At 48.5% G+C, this 13357-nt stretch overlaps 1 protein-coding gene across 2 annotated transcripts in view; it reads left to right on the top strand.

Annotated features, from left to right (window-relative positions):
- Positions 1-13357, top strand: part of OTOF (otoferlin) — a 161976-nt gene that overhangs the window by 57976 nt on the left and 90643 nt on the right. For both annotated transcript variants that reach the window (XM_035110531.2, XM_035110530.2), the window contains exon 5: positions 1184-1368. In XM_035110531.2, the coding sequence (XP_034966422.2) occupies positions 1184-1368 (185 nt within the window). The remainder of the gene's footprint in view (positions 1-1183; positions 1369-13357) is intronic.

The following is a 13357-nucleotide window of genomic DNA, read 5'->3' as shown; positions in this document are numbered from 1 at the left end:
TAGCCCCCACCCAAGACTTCTGTTTGCCCCCCTGCCAGGCATCTCAGGTTATATATATATATATATATATTCTAATCTACATTTCAAAATATTCATTTAAACAGCCTTAAATCAATGACTTCCCTTCTTCTCTTTCCGTGGTTCATTTTGCATACCACACATCACTGCATATTTTACATCAACTAACCCATTCGGCAATCCATTTACACTGTTGAATTTATCTTAATGCTAGTTACAGGTAGGTAGCCGTGTTGGTCTGACACAGTCAAAATAAAAATAAAAAAATCCTTCCAGTAGCACCTTAGAGACCAACTAAGTTTGTCATAGGTATGAAGGATTTTTTATTTTTATTTTATCTTAATGCTACCGGTGTTTTTAAATAAACACAATTTTCACCCATACATTCAGCAAACATTTTCCAGTCTTCTTTAAGCATGCATTCGTCTTGTTCTCTCATTCTATATGTTAAATCTGCAAGCTGTCCGTCAATTTAAGTTGCCATCCTTCTTTGGTTGGGACTTTGCTCGTTTTCCATTTTGGGGCTAATAGAACATGGGCCGCAGTTGTAGCATACATAAATAACCTTTTTTGACATCTGGGAATTTCCCTCTGAATCATCCCCAACAAAAGGCCTCTGCTGTTGTTTTTTGAGAGTTACTTTTAAACATTTTTTCCAATTCATTATATATCATTTCCCAATGCTCTTTTACCCTTTTACAAGTCCACCCCATATGATAAACATACCCTCAACCTCATTACATGTTTGTAGGCTTCTTCCTATAATGGGCGCCTGGTTGGCCACTGTGAGAACAGGATGCTGGACTAGATGAGCCACTGGCCATAGCCTCTCCCTATGTTCTTATGCCCCATATCTTGTGCCATTAGCTACTGTCAGAGGCACCCACTTCCTCTCCTGCTGAAAGTCCCTTCCTGTCCTTTGCTGGAAGAGGCCAGCTCGGCGTCCCACTGCCCTTTCACTGAGCTACAGAAAGGTTGAGCAAGTGGGGAGGAGCGGGGCCTTCTCCCTGAGACACCTACGTGGCAGGAACACTCCCTCTCGGAGCCAACTCAGGTGCCGCTTGCCGAAAGCTGCCTGCCAAAACGAGGCGGCTGAGACATAAGAGGGAGGCAGGACGACATGGGGAACAGACCAATAAGTGTGTTGTCGGTTCCTCTGTTGCAGACCAGTATCTCCATCGAGATCAGGTACCAGGCCATGGATGGCACCGTCGGGGCTTGGAACGACAACGAGTTCTTGGAGAGCCCCAACGCACCCTCGGAGGGAGACCCCCACGAGATGGACGTCTTGCTGCCCCCCCAGCGGCAGTCTCCCAGCAAGACCAGCGCCGCAGAGAGGGCTCTCCGGAGGTAAGGAGATGCGCCTTCTGAAATGCAACTCACAATGCAGGGACCCTGTTAAGGAAAAGAATTCCGGGGTGAGACGCTACTCCACAGCCCAGCTTTTGGGGGGTGCAAGGCCCCTGCGAGTCCATGTGGTCAGTAAAAGAAGGAAGTTTCGGCCAAGTCATTTAGAGCAAAACAGTAGACCACAATCTTTATTGTTGCGCAACAGGTCCCCCCAGGAGTAAGAACCCCGAGCATGGGCGAGATCCTCTTTTAAAACTTCCCTCTTTCCCCCAGAATACACTTTGAGAGGCATCATTGATACATCATCACTACATCACTGGCATGTCACAAATGGGGAGGGGCCTACAAGGGTTACACAAGTTCAACATTGGGTCATTTTATCAGACACCTTTCCCAACACCTCTGAAGTACCGTACCCATCACCGAAAGAACAATAAAACTCTTGACATCTCCTTGCCCTCAGGCATGGGCCAGTGCAGCTCCAGCTCCCCGCCGCGCCCTCTGGCAAGGCCAAGCGCAGCAGGGAACCAGAGAGTGCGACGGGAAGCTGGAGGGCACGGTGCGGTGGGCGGGCACGCCGAACTCGCGCTCCGCTGGTCTGTGCTCCGCCTTTGCCTCTGCCCACCAACCCTGCTGGCTTGGTGAGGCGGCAAACAGTGAGGGGAGGGAGGTGACCCCTGCGTGCGGCGCTAGCTGGGGGCCGCTGGAGCCGGGAGTGCGGCTTGCAACCTGCTCCCTGCCAGTCCGCTCCCGAGTTTTGATCCTGGGTACGCCCCTGCCCTCAGGACTTGTCTGGAGATGGACTTTCAGAACACCTGACTTGCTCAACTGCCTCTGCGGATGTCTAGTGCTGCCCCCCTGGTCACTCCGTGGGTGGGGGGCAGTGTATGCCCTGTTCCTACTGCCTGCGTGACTTCCCGCTTCTTGGTTCATGGAGGGAGGTGGGGCCCAAATTCACCTTTCTTTAAGGGTTAAAATGGCATTGGAATGAAAAGAGTCAGTTAAAGTATGGATTTTCTATGAATTTATAAAGCTTCCCTGAGCTGTCGAGTCAAAAGGATACATTCAGGTATAATATTTGTACCATTGCAACAATGTGTTGCAATGTGCATTTCCACATGTCATTTCCGTAACAACCCAAATGCCTGTGGCTGGGAGTTTGGCTTCATCCTCAACCAGCAGGACCTCTTGTGAGGAAGGAAGGAAGGAAGGAATCATAGAATCAATTGTAGAGGTGGAAGAAACTCCCATATTGCTCATGAGGAAATTCCCCTTGCGGGTTCCAGGACAGAGGCTCACACCAGATGCCCAATTGCTTAGATTTTATTCAGTACAGTACGAGCACAACTTTCACGGGGGTTCAGTTCCGAGAGCCCCGCATGCATACAGCTAAAGGTGAGCGTGGCACTTTCCAAATTGCTCCCTATGCATAGGGCGCGGGGCCTTTCTCACACCAGCCCAGTTTGCCAGAAAACTCATCTGACGAAATCTGCATTTGAGATTCCTCCGTAGTTTTCAGCAGAGTAAATACCACTCATTTCTACTTCTGTAGAAGCTGGCAGATTAACCACGGCCGCTCCTTATCCATTCGTTCCTGGCAGCAGCTTCCTGCCTGCCTGCCTGCCCTGTTTTCTTCCTTCTCATAATTTTGCGGGGAGTGTCAGTCCCGTATTCTTCACCAGAGGGGGAAGGAAACCTGCCGTGGTCCAGTGCAAGGGAGACCAGAAATGCTGGTTCCCTAATAAAGAAACAAATGAGGGTGTTCCTTCTTTCAGGCCACAGAGACATGACCCTCACGGAGGCAAAGACGCCGTAACCAGCCAATTTGCTGTACTAAACTGGGCTGAAACATCTAATTGGAACTGTAGATCAACTTCCCAGATCAATACGTTAACAATTCTTGTTGCGAGCAGCATCTTTAATGGGCATCATGCGCCAGCCTGAGCATGTTTTGACGGCCCCCGTTTCGCAGGTCAGATGTACTGTTTAATTGCTCCCAATCCAGATGGGGAGAAGCTCTCCATTCAACATCTACCAGCCCAGGTTGTGCTCAGTCCCAGTTCTGTTCTGGGGGCAAGGAGCAGGTTCACAGCCAGAGTTCAGACTCTAGCAGAGCAATGCCAGGCAAAGCAAGCAGCCCTGGGTTCAGTAAGGCAAAGTGGAGTAACAGAATCATAGAATCATAGAGTTGGAAGAGACCACAAGGGTCATCCAGTCCAACCCCCTGGCGAGCAGGAAACACCATCAAAGCATTCTTGACATATGTCTGTCAAGCCTCTGCTTAAAGTCCTCCAAAGAAGGAGACTCCACCACACTCCTTGGTAGCAAATTCCACTGCCGAGCAGCTCTTACTGTCAGGAAGTTCTTCCTAATGTTTGGGTGGAATCTTCTTTCTTGTAGTTTGAATCCATTGCTCCGTGTCCGCTTCTCTGGAGCAGCAGAAAACAACCTTTCTCCCTCCTCCATATGACATGGTTTTATATATTTGAGCATGGCTATCATATCACCCCTTAACCTTCTCTTCTCCAGGCTAAACATACCCAGCTCCCTAAGCCGTTCCTCATAAGGCATTGTTTCCAGGCCTTTGACCATTTCCGGTGCCCTCTTCTGGACACGTTCCAGCTTGTCAGTATCCTTCTTGAACTGTGGTGCCCAGAACTGGACACAGTACTCCAGGTGAGGTCTGACCAGAATCATAGAACTGTAGAGTTGGAAGTGTGGGAATGTTGTGGATAGTAGGAGAGGATATATTGATTAAATCTTCTCCTTCCTCACTCATGCTAGTGAGCTGGTAGCAGAACACATTCCATTGTACATAGCAGGAAGCTAGTTGATGGATTCCTGAGAATCATTTAAGTTGAGCAGTCCAGTCTGTCTTGTCCAGATTGGGTTGTTCCTGGAAAATGTCCCCATTACTGTAGTTCCCTCTTAAAAACAACAATGACACGACAGCCTTCTTTGAAAGTAATGATGAAATTTACTTACATTCAGTTCTCAGTATTGTCCTGAAGTCAGACTTTAGCTTGGTTACAGGTACATTTGTAGAGAAGAGAAGTCTGAGCCAGGCCTCAGACTTTCTACCTTGTGGCTTCCATCCTTTGAAAGGATGAGCCTTGTGCTACTGGCTAAGAGCCAGCAGAAGATGGTAAAAGAGCAAAAGATGACAATGAGCCAAAAGAGGAAGATGGCTGCGTGACTACCCTGTTTCTCATATTTTAAGACATACCCATAAAATAAGCCATAGCAGGATTTTTAAGCATTCAAGGAATATAAGCCATACCCCGAAAATAAGACATAGTGATAGGCGCAGCAGCAATGCCGGCCACAGCAGGAGGAGGAGGAAAAAAATAAGACATCCCTTGAAAATAAGCCATAGTGTGTTTTTTTGAGGAAAAAATAAATATAAGACATGTCTTATAATATGAGAAACACGGTAGCCCCTTTATAGGGTCTGCCAGGGTCACGCCCATCTACCTGGTCGCATGCAGGGGGAGGGTGCTCCAGACCAGGTGTGACAGGAAGTCCTCCTGGCTGGACCAACATTCCCCTGCGTGTCAACTCTAGGAAACAGGAAATGTTGTATTTGACTGCTACAGTAAAGGATACATCCCACAGGAAGGGACCCCGAAAGGTCATCTGGCCCAACCGAAAGGTCCTCTAGCAAACCACAGACAAAACATTCCTGACCGTCCAACCCCTGCTTAAAAACACCAGCGAAGGAGAGCCCGCCACCTTCTGGGGAAGTTTGTCCCACTGTCAAACAGCTCCTTCCGTCAGAAAGTTCTTCCTAATATTTCCTAATATTTTGCCAGAATCTCCCGTCTTGTCATTTGAATCCATTGGTTCAGGTCCTCCCCTCTGGATCAGCAGGAAACAACCTTGCTCCACCTTCCATGAGACAACCCTTAAGATGGCTCTCATGTCACCTCTTCAATTCCCGACAGTTAGAGCCGCTCAACAGCGGAACAGACCCACCAGCCAGGGATTCTTTAGCCGTGATGCCTGCATTGCAGGGGGTTGGACTGGATGACCCTTGGGGGTCCCTTGCTGCATTGCATCTCTGTGGCGTGACATTGCCTGGTGGAACAGTGGAGCAATTCAGGTAATCCGGGAAATAAAATAAGTCAGGAGCAACTTGGCCGATAAAGCTATGCGAACTCCCAAGCTGAGGTGATCTGGTGCACGGCTTATGGGAGAGAGCAACATTTCCCCCAATCAAAGTGCTTAAGAGAAGAATTATGCGCCTGGCTCCGCAATTGACTCTGGTGCTTTGAAGGTTTCGTACAACTCCAGGAATAGTCGCAGAGGCTGCTTAACCAGAGAGTTGGTTTCGTATGTCATGCCCTCTTGTGGGTAATTTGTGTACAACAATAACCCATGTGGCTGAGGAGAGATCACAGAACATCAGCTACTTTGGCAGATCTGCGTTCCTAAAGCACTCTTGACCAAGGCAACATGGATGGAAGAGCACATTCTGAGGAGACGTGGCAAGTGAGACATCGAGGGCTTGCTTAATTTCCCCCATTCCCTCAGGTTCTCACCTGCAAATGTGGCTGACCCACCACCACCACCACCTAGACTTCATTCTGGTCTCAAAGTTTCGCAGGTAAAGAACGGCCTGGGTAGATAGACCCAATGGGTGGAGAAAGGATCTGCACCCATTGGATTTCTCCTGCACAGATCCTTCACAACCACAGCACATATCCCGACGGCTTCACAATGTGTCGTTCTGAGCTGAGGGCTGCTTCATGCATGGCAAGGAAGGAGAGCATGACTCAAGGTCGTAGAACCATAGAACTGTCTAGTTGCAGGGACTCCCAAAGGCCATTTCGTCCAACCTCCTGCAATGCAGGAATCGCAGGCCGGTTCTGCTAGGGTTGGTGCTCTTGTCCCCATTTGATAATAATAATAATATATTTTTATTTATACCCCGCCCTCCCCAGTCAAAACCGGGCTCAGGACGGCTAACACCAATAAAATTACAATAAAACATAAAAAGCAATTAATTAAAATACAGATTAAAATACAATATTAAAATTTAAAATGCAGCCTCATTTTAAGTAGTCCATAAATCCAAACCATGAGGGAGGAAAAACACAGGGGTCAGACTGAGTCCAGCCCAAAGGCCAGGCGGAACAGCTCTGTCTTGCAGGCCCTGCGGAAAGATGACAAATCCTGCAGGGCCCTGGTCTCCTGGGAAAGAGTGTTCCACCAAGTTGGGGCCAATCCTGAAAAGGCCCTGGCCCTAGTAGAGGCCAATCTAGCCACCTTATGGCTCGGGATCTCCAGAATATTGTTGTTTGTGGACCTTAAGGTCCTCCACGGGGCATACCAGGAGAGGCGGTCCCGTAGGTACAAGGGTCCCAAGCCGCATAGGGCTTTAAAGGTCAAAACCAGCACCTTAAACCTGATCCTGTACTCCACCGGGAGCCAGTGCAGCTGGTAAAGCACTGGATGAATGTGATCCCGTGGTCGGGACCCCGTAAGGAGCCTCACCGCGGCATTCTGCACCCGCTGGAGTTTCTGGGAAAACGAAGAAACAGATAAAAGTTCATGGAAGCTTTAAAGAGGGTTCCAAAATTTTCTTTAGTGTGTAGGAGTGGCAGCCTAGGCTTGATTGGTGACAGCTGGAGGTGCAAATAAAGGGAGGAAGTTGCAGGCTGCAATTTTCTGCATGAGGAACGCGCGCGCACACACACACACACACACACACACAAACACTGTCAACACGCACGCTGACAACAAGGTTGGAAGTAAGACAATGTGTGCTGCCAATACTGTGAGTTTTGCTGTGTCAGGATTGTTAATTACTGGACTGAGATTATACCGTGCTGGAGAGATATAGAAGGAATGTAAATAGCATGTATATTATAGGAACAGAAATGCTTGTGCAAGAAAGTCAAGCAAGAAAGAAGCTCTTGACTGAATTTGAGCATGACTCCTGTTCTTGTCCTCTGCCTCCGGGGAAAACTCTGCTGCAAACAGTAAGAAGTGGTTTTACCGAGGTGCCACCACACAAGCAGAAAAGGGCAGCGGAAGTGTGTGGACGGTAACCTCTAATACCGTCGCCAATCCCTGCTGCCTTCCTGTGCTCAAAGAGACAGGTCAAACTTGGGTAATCCCCTTCCTGTTGTTGCCACCTGTCCACGCAGGCAAGAAGAGGATGAGATGTATTACCACAGCGATGACGAGCTTCTGGGCGAGGGGGACACCATAAGCCAGGGCTCTCTCAATGCCAGGTAGTACAAGGAACCCAGAGAAACTTGGGTCTCCTCTTTGGATTGCTGTGGTGGAGTTGAGCAGAAGCTGAGTGGGCAACAGCTGTCCTTGCAGGGAAGGCGGCGAATCGCCACCATCGTTCCTGGTCCTCACAGGTGCTCAGGCAAAGATGGAGGATGCAGCGCTGCATTGCGCCATCTCCCCCTGCATGCGGGGATGGCTTTACGAGAACGTGGAATGACGGCAGGGAGATCTCACCTGGTGCCGATTTCTCTGATCCGTGCAAACCTGTCCAAGGGTGTGCAGTGCAGTGGGGTGTGTGATATCAAAGCATGCGAGTGAGTCTTTGCATCCTGGATTGAAGTTCTGTAGACGAGGGGAAGAATTAGGACGGGGCAGGGCGAGCTGTGACGAGATTGCTTTGTGGGTCAACGAGGATCCTCTATCTCTGGAGACGGTGGATAAAGGAAAGTTTGTCCAGGTGGTGCCTGACCAAGGCAAAATAGAGCGGAATTATGACTTCCTTTGATCTGGATACTAGAATTGCATTGGCTTTTTTGGCCGCAGCATGGCTCATGCTGGCTCATGTTGACTCACAGTGCTTGCACCGAGCTGAATTTCCCCCTGGCTATCTTTCAGCAACTTTGTCCACCTCATGCCTCTTAAGCCAAGCATGGGAATATTGCTGTGCTGCAAGAAAAGGGGGTGGCATTAATTAACGGAGCTGCTGCCATAGCAACCTGGTACCCAAGGGTTCAGATCCTTCCTCAACTGCCCTTCATGTTCAATGTGTGCTGACAGCTGAGATTTAAAGAGCCAGAGGGGATGAAGAAAAATCCACAGCTTTTCCTTTTCCTGACTTCACAGGTTGACAATGCTTAGCCTTGCCTTCTCTCTCTCTCTCTCTCTCTCTCTCTCTCTCTCTCTCTCTCTCTCTCTCTCTCTCTCTCTCTCTCTCTCTCTCTCTCTCTCTCTCTCTGACATAATGAACACATTTGAAACCGCTGCTTTCTGTTTGCTGAGCCAAATAGACCAGAATAGTGTAACGGTCTGAAGCTGTAGCTCTCCAAGGTCTCTGGGAAGGAGAACATTTCCACACCTGTGGTCTGGGATCCTTCTGAAAAATGGGAGATAGCAGGAACCGAACCTGTGGCACTTCTGCCTGAACAATTTGACACTGAGCATCTCCACTTCCTTTCAGCAACGGACGGCGGCTCTCAGCAGCTTCACGAGAGACCAGATTTCAAAACCAGCACTTGTTTCTGCTGGGCGGCACATTCTGTTAAAAGCATATCTGCCCCGCCAGGGAAGGGAAAACACACAGAGTATGTGAGCCCTGGTTCACAGCTCAGGCTCAGTAAACATACTCTGTGGAGTTCCCTGACCCCTTTTTTCTCTGCATTTTCTTTTTTATTGGGGTGGGTGGGTGTGCCTGGGCAGGAATCACAGCTATTGCACCTCTGACAGACGACCACCCAACCTTTGCTTAAAAACCTCCAAGGAAGGAAAGTCCACAACCTCTTGAGGGAGAACAATCCACCTGTAGAACAGCTCTTACTGTTAGAAAGTTCTTCCTGGTGTTTAGTCAGAATCATCTTCCTTGTCATGTTCCACAGGGCAGGTGCCACCACCGAGAAGGCCCTCTGCCTGGTTCCCTGTAACTTTGCTTCTTGCAGGGAGGGAACCCCCAGAAGGCCCTTGAAGTTGGACCTCAGAAGAAGGGGGTGGAGATGCTCCTTCAGGTATACTGGGCCGAGGCTGTTAGGGCTTTAAAGGTCAGCACCAACACTTTGAATTGGATTGAATTGAATCCATTGGTTTTGGTCCTCCCGTCCGGAGAAGCTGAGAGCAAGCTTGCTCTGTTTTCCCCTTTTCCTTCATTCTGCCCTCCTACCTGGGTTAATATTGACAGCGCTGCCCATTCTGCAAGAAAGGAGAGAAAATCCACTGACTATTCCAGTGAGATTTGGCAGCTCCCGCAGCCTTCATTACCGAAGCATTTGCCGACTGCATTTTGACATAGTTAGGAAAGATGTCTCATTAGTCAGCTAATTTCCTTTCCCACCGGGAGGAGAAAACAAACCTTCCCTGGGATGGAAATAATCCATGATTGGCTCTGCAAAGGCCCCAGCAGATCAATTGCTTTTGCATCTCAGCCTTGTCTGTTTGGTTCATCTCCCTCGTATTTTGGGCGGGTTGATTTTATTTTTTGTAAAAAAAAACTCATCACAATTACGAGGCAGCTGTCCAAAGCCATTCTGGAAAGGTGCTGTGCTGGGAGAACCAGAATGCAAACATCTGCTGGGAGATTCAGGACAGATAAAAGGAAGCCCTTCTTCACACAGCACAAAGTTAACCTGGGGAACTCCCTGCCACAGGAGGCAGTGATGGCTACCAACCTGGACGGCTTTAAAAGAGGATCAGACAAATTAATGGAGGAGGAGAGGAGGAGAGGCCTTTACAACTTTATATTTATATGCAGAGAACGCCAGATTTAGGGTAGAGTTGACGGTTTCTCCTGAACAGGACACTGAGCTGAGAAGGTGCAAAATTGAGAAGACTCACAATTGAGAAGATCCATTTGGGGCTGGCAATTTGGGGGCTTGCACAGGGTACCATATTATTGCAGATGACCAAAGTCTGCCCCTCTAACACAGAGACAGCCAATGCTCAAAGCATCTTCCAAGAAACTGGGGTTCTGTTTATTGACACCCCAGGGGTATGTCTAGCTGTTTACTGGTTGGGGGTGGTCTCCATATTATATCACTGTAAGTCATATTATTTCCTGCTGCCTTCCACTATAGCGTTCGGTCTTGTACTGCTGGCCCTGAATATAATGTGGAACAAAGAAATGCTATTTTTGATCAGGACCAATTTTTGCTGTTCAGATTTTGCATGGTTTATTCTGACAGCCAGCATGGTGTAGTGGTTAAGAGCAGTGGACTCATAATCTGGTGAACCGGGTTCACTTCCCCGCTCCTCCACATGCAGCTGCTGGGTGACCTTGGGTTACTCACACTTCTCTGAAGTCTCTCAGCCTCACTCACCTCACAGAGTGTTTGTTGTGGGGGAGGAAGGGAAAGGAGAATGTTAGCCGCTTTGAGACTCCTTAGGGTAGTGATAAAGAGGGATATCAAATCCAAACCACCACCTCCTCCTCCTCCTCCTCTTCCTCCTCCTCTTCTTCTTCTTCTTCTTCTTCTTCTTCTTCTTCTTCTTCTTCTTCTTCTTCTTCTTCTTCTTCTTCCGAGGGGCAAACTGGACATTTGGGGATGGATCCAGTTTGGCACCGAGCAGCAGCAAAGCTGGGGGAGGAGGAGAAGGAGGGAGGTTCGTAGCTGAAAAGCAGCAGGGTGAGAGAACAAGCTTAACCTTTGCCTCAACCAGTAGCGCCATCTTCAGGGGCCCCTGGGGCCCTGGGCACCCACAATTTTTTTGCTCTGGTGTCTGTGGGTGCTCGGCCTCAACCTCCTGCCACCACCTTGTGCCACCCGCCAGCAGGCATAATCGATTTTATTCCACCTGGCCTTTGGACAGTGAATACAGTACTTCTTAGGGAAGGGCTCTTAATAATGCTGTGCTGTTTTTATTACCTGCATTTTCATAGATTCGTTTGTCTCTGCCGCATGCTTGTGTGAAATTCCGTGATGTTTGCATGTGGCTCTTAATGTTCCAGCAACACCTCCGTTAAACAACACGAGCAATTTGTTTTAACTCTGCTTCTCCATCTGTCACATAAACGGACCAGTCTGGGCGAAGACGGAGATGACTTTGAAGGGTAAATATGGTGTGCAGTGATGCATGAAGCCAGCGAAGTGGAACGAGGGGGATTTAATTATTCACAATATTTCCTCGTGCGTCCGTACAACAATTTTTCATTTGCACTGGGATGTTTTACAGTGTTTTTCCTTGTTGAGGCAACTCTCTGAGGAAGTCCTTTTCAATTATTTTACACAGATGACGTTCAAATGCAAAGTGTTTCATCCACACTAAGCTGGCTGAACTTGGTTCCCATTGAAATCAAGAGGACTCAGTCGTGACTAAGTTATCCCATTGATTTCATTGGGAAGAACTAAGTTCCACTAACAGTACAATGTCTACTCAGAAATAACTCCTACTGAGCTGAATAGAACTCATATCTCCCAGCCCCCAAACTGACACTCTCAAATTTGGGGATTTTTTTTTACATTTTATCCTGAAAACCTTTTGGCTCTAAAAAGCTAAAAGGTAAAGGGACCCCTGACCATTAGGTCCAGTCGTGACCGACTCTGGGGTTGCGCGCTCATCTCGCATTATTGGCCGAGGGAGCTGGCGTATAGCTTCCAGGTCATGTAGCCAGCATGACAAAGCCGCTTCTGGCAAACCAGAGCAGCACATGGAAATGCCATTTACCTTCCCGCTGTAGCGGTTCCTATTTATCTACTTGCATTTGAGGTGCTTTCGAACTGCTAGGTTGGCAGGAGCTGGGACCGAGCAACGGGAGCTCACCCCGTCACAGGGATTCGAACTGCTGACCTTCTGATCAGCAAGCCCTAGGCTCAGTGGTTTAACCATAGCGCCACCTGGGTCCCTCTCTAAAAAGCTATTTCCTCACAAAAGACTAACCCCCTTCAGTTTTTCAGCAAATACATTTCTAAACCCTAGGCATTTTGTTCTGTTCGGTTTCTTGCCACTTCCTGCTTTCAGCAAACGGAAATCTTTCAAGTGCCTGCCATTGGGATGAAATTAGGGGCAGGCTTTTAAACATGAAATGCAATCGAGGGACTTTAAAGCAACTGCCCTTTCAAAGAAGGTAAACGTGTTCACAGGCCTCCCTGAAACACTGCTGAAACACGGATTTCATTTTGCAGGTGCAAAAGCGGGCAGGGGTCCTGAAAAAGTCTCTCCTTCCAGCTCAGGCTGTTTTGGGACCATCTGGGAGGTTTAAATCCCTAAGGTCGGGCTAATTCAGTAACTAGGCCCCATTCACACAATACACAGAAGATGTTCTCCCCTGGAAAATGCAAGATGAGACCATGTATTTATTGCCTGCCCCTCACCCTAAGCTCCCAGGGCCATTTTTCTTTCTTTTAAGGAGTGAAAATAACTTAAAACAGATGGCAACCATAAAAATAAAGTGGGCTCTACAAAACATACCTGGGGAGCCACAAACCAGGGGAAGAAGGCGCATCTTCTGCACAAAATGGGAATTATACAATGAAGGTGTCAGGCACACCTCCTTGGGGAGGGAGTTTTGCAGGTAAGGGGCTGCCACAGAGAAGGCCCTCTTCTCCTGGGCAGAGACCTTCCAATTCTCTGAAGGTAGAAGAAGAGTCCAGAGGGGCACCCTGCTTATCTCAGCACCTGAGAGGGTCCATAGGGAAGAAGGGGGGTCTCTCTGTTATTTGGGGCCTGAGCATCCATAGAATACTCACAGAATTCATAGACTACTCACAGAATTCATAGACTACTCATAGAGCTAAGAGGAAGGTATGTTTGGCAAACCCTCACCGTGATCAACTCCTGCCCGGAAACCTATTTCCCCACTGTGGAAGGATGTGTGGATCCAGAATTGGCCTCCACAGTCACTTACGGACTCACTGTTAAGACCATGTTCATGGAAGACAAGCTTACTCGGCTATGAGTATTGCCAAAGAAGATTCAAAGAACCGTAGAATTGGAAGGGACCCCGAGGGTCATCAAGTCCAACCCCCCCGTATTGCAGGAATCTCAGCTAAAGTGTCCATGACAGATGGCCAAACATCATGCACACTTGTGCTCAGTGGGACGC

Source organism: Zootoca vivipara, chromosome 3, assembly GCF_963506605.1.
Source record: "Zootoca vivipara chromosome 3, rZooViv1.1, whole genome shotgun sequence".
In the NCBI taxonomy this organism is placed as follows: Eukaryota; Metazoa; Chordata; class Lepidosauria; order Squamata; family Lacertidae; genus Zootoca; species Zootoca vivipara.
The sequence above is the reverse complement of the archived record's forward strand: the minus strand, read 5'-3'. Positions and strand labels throughout refer to the sequence as shown.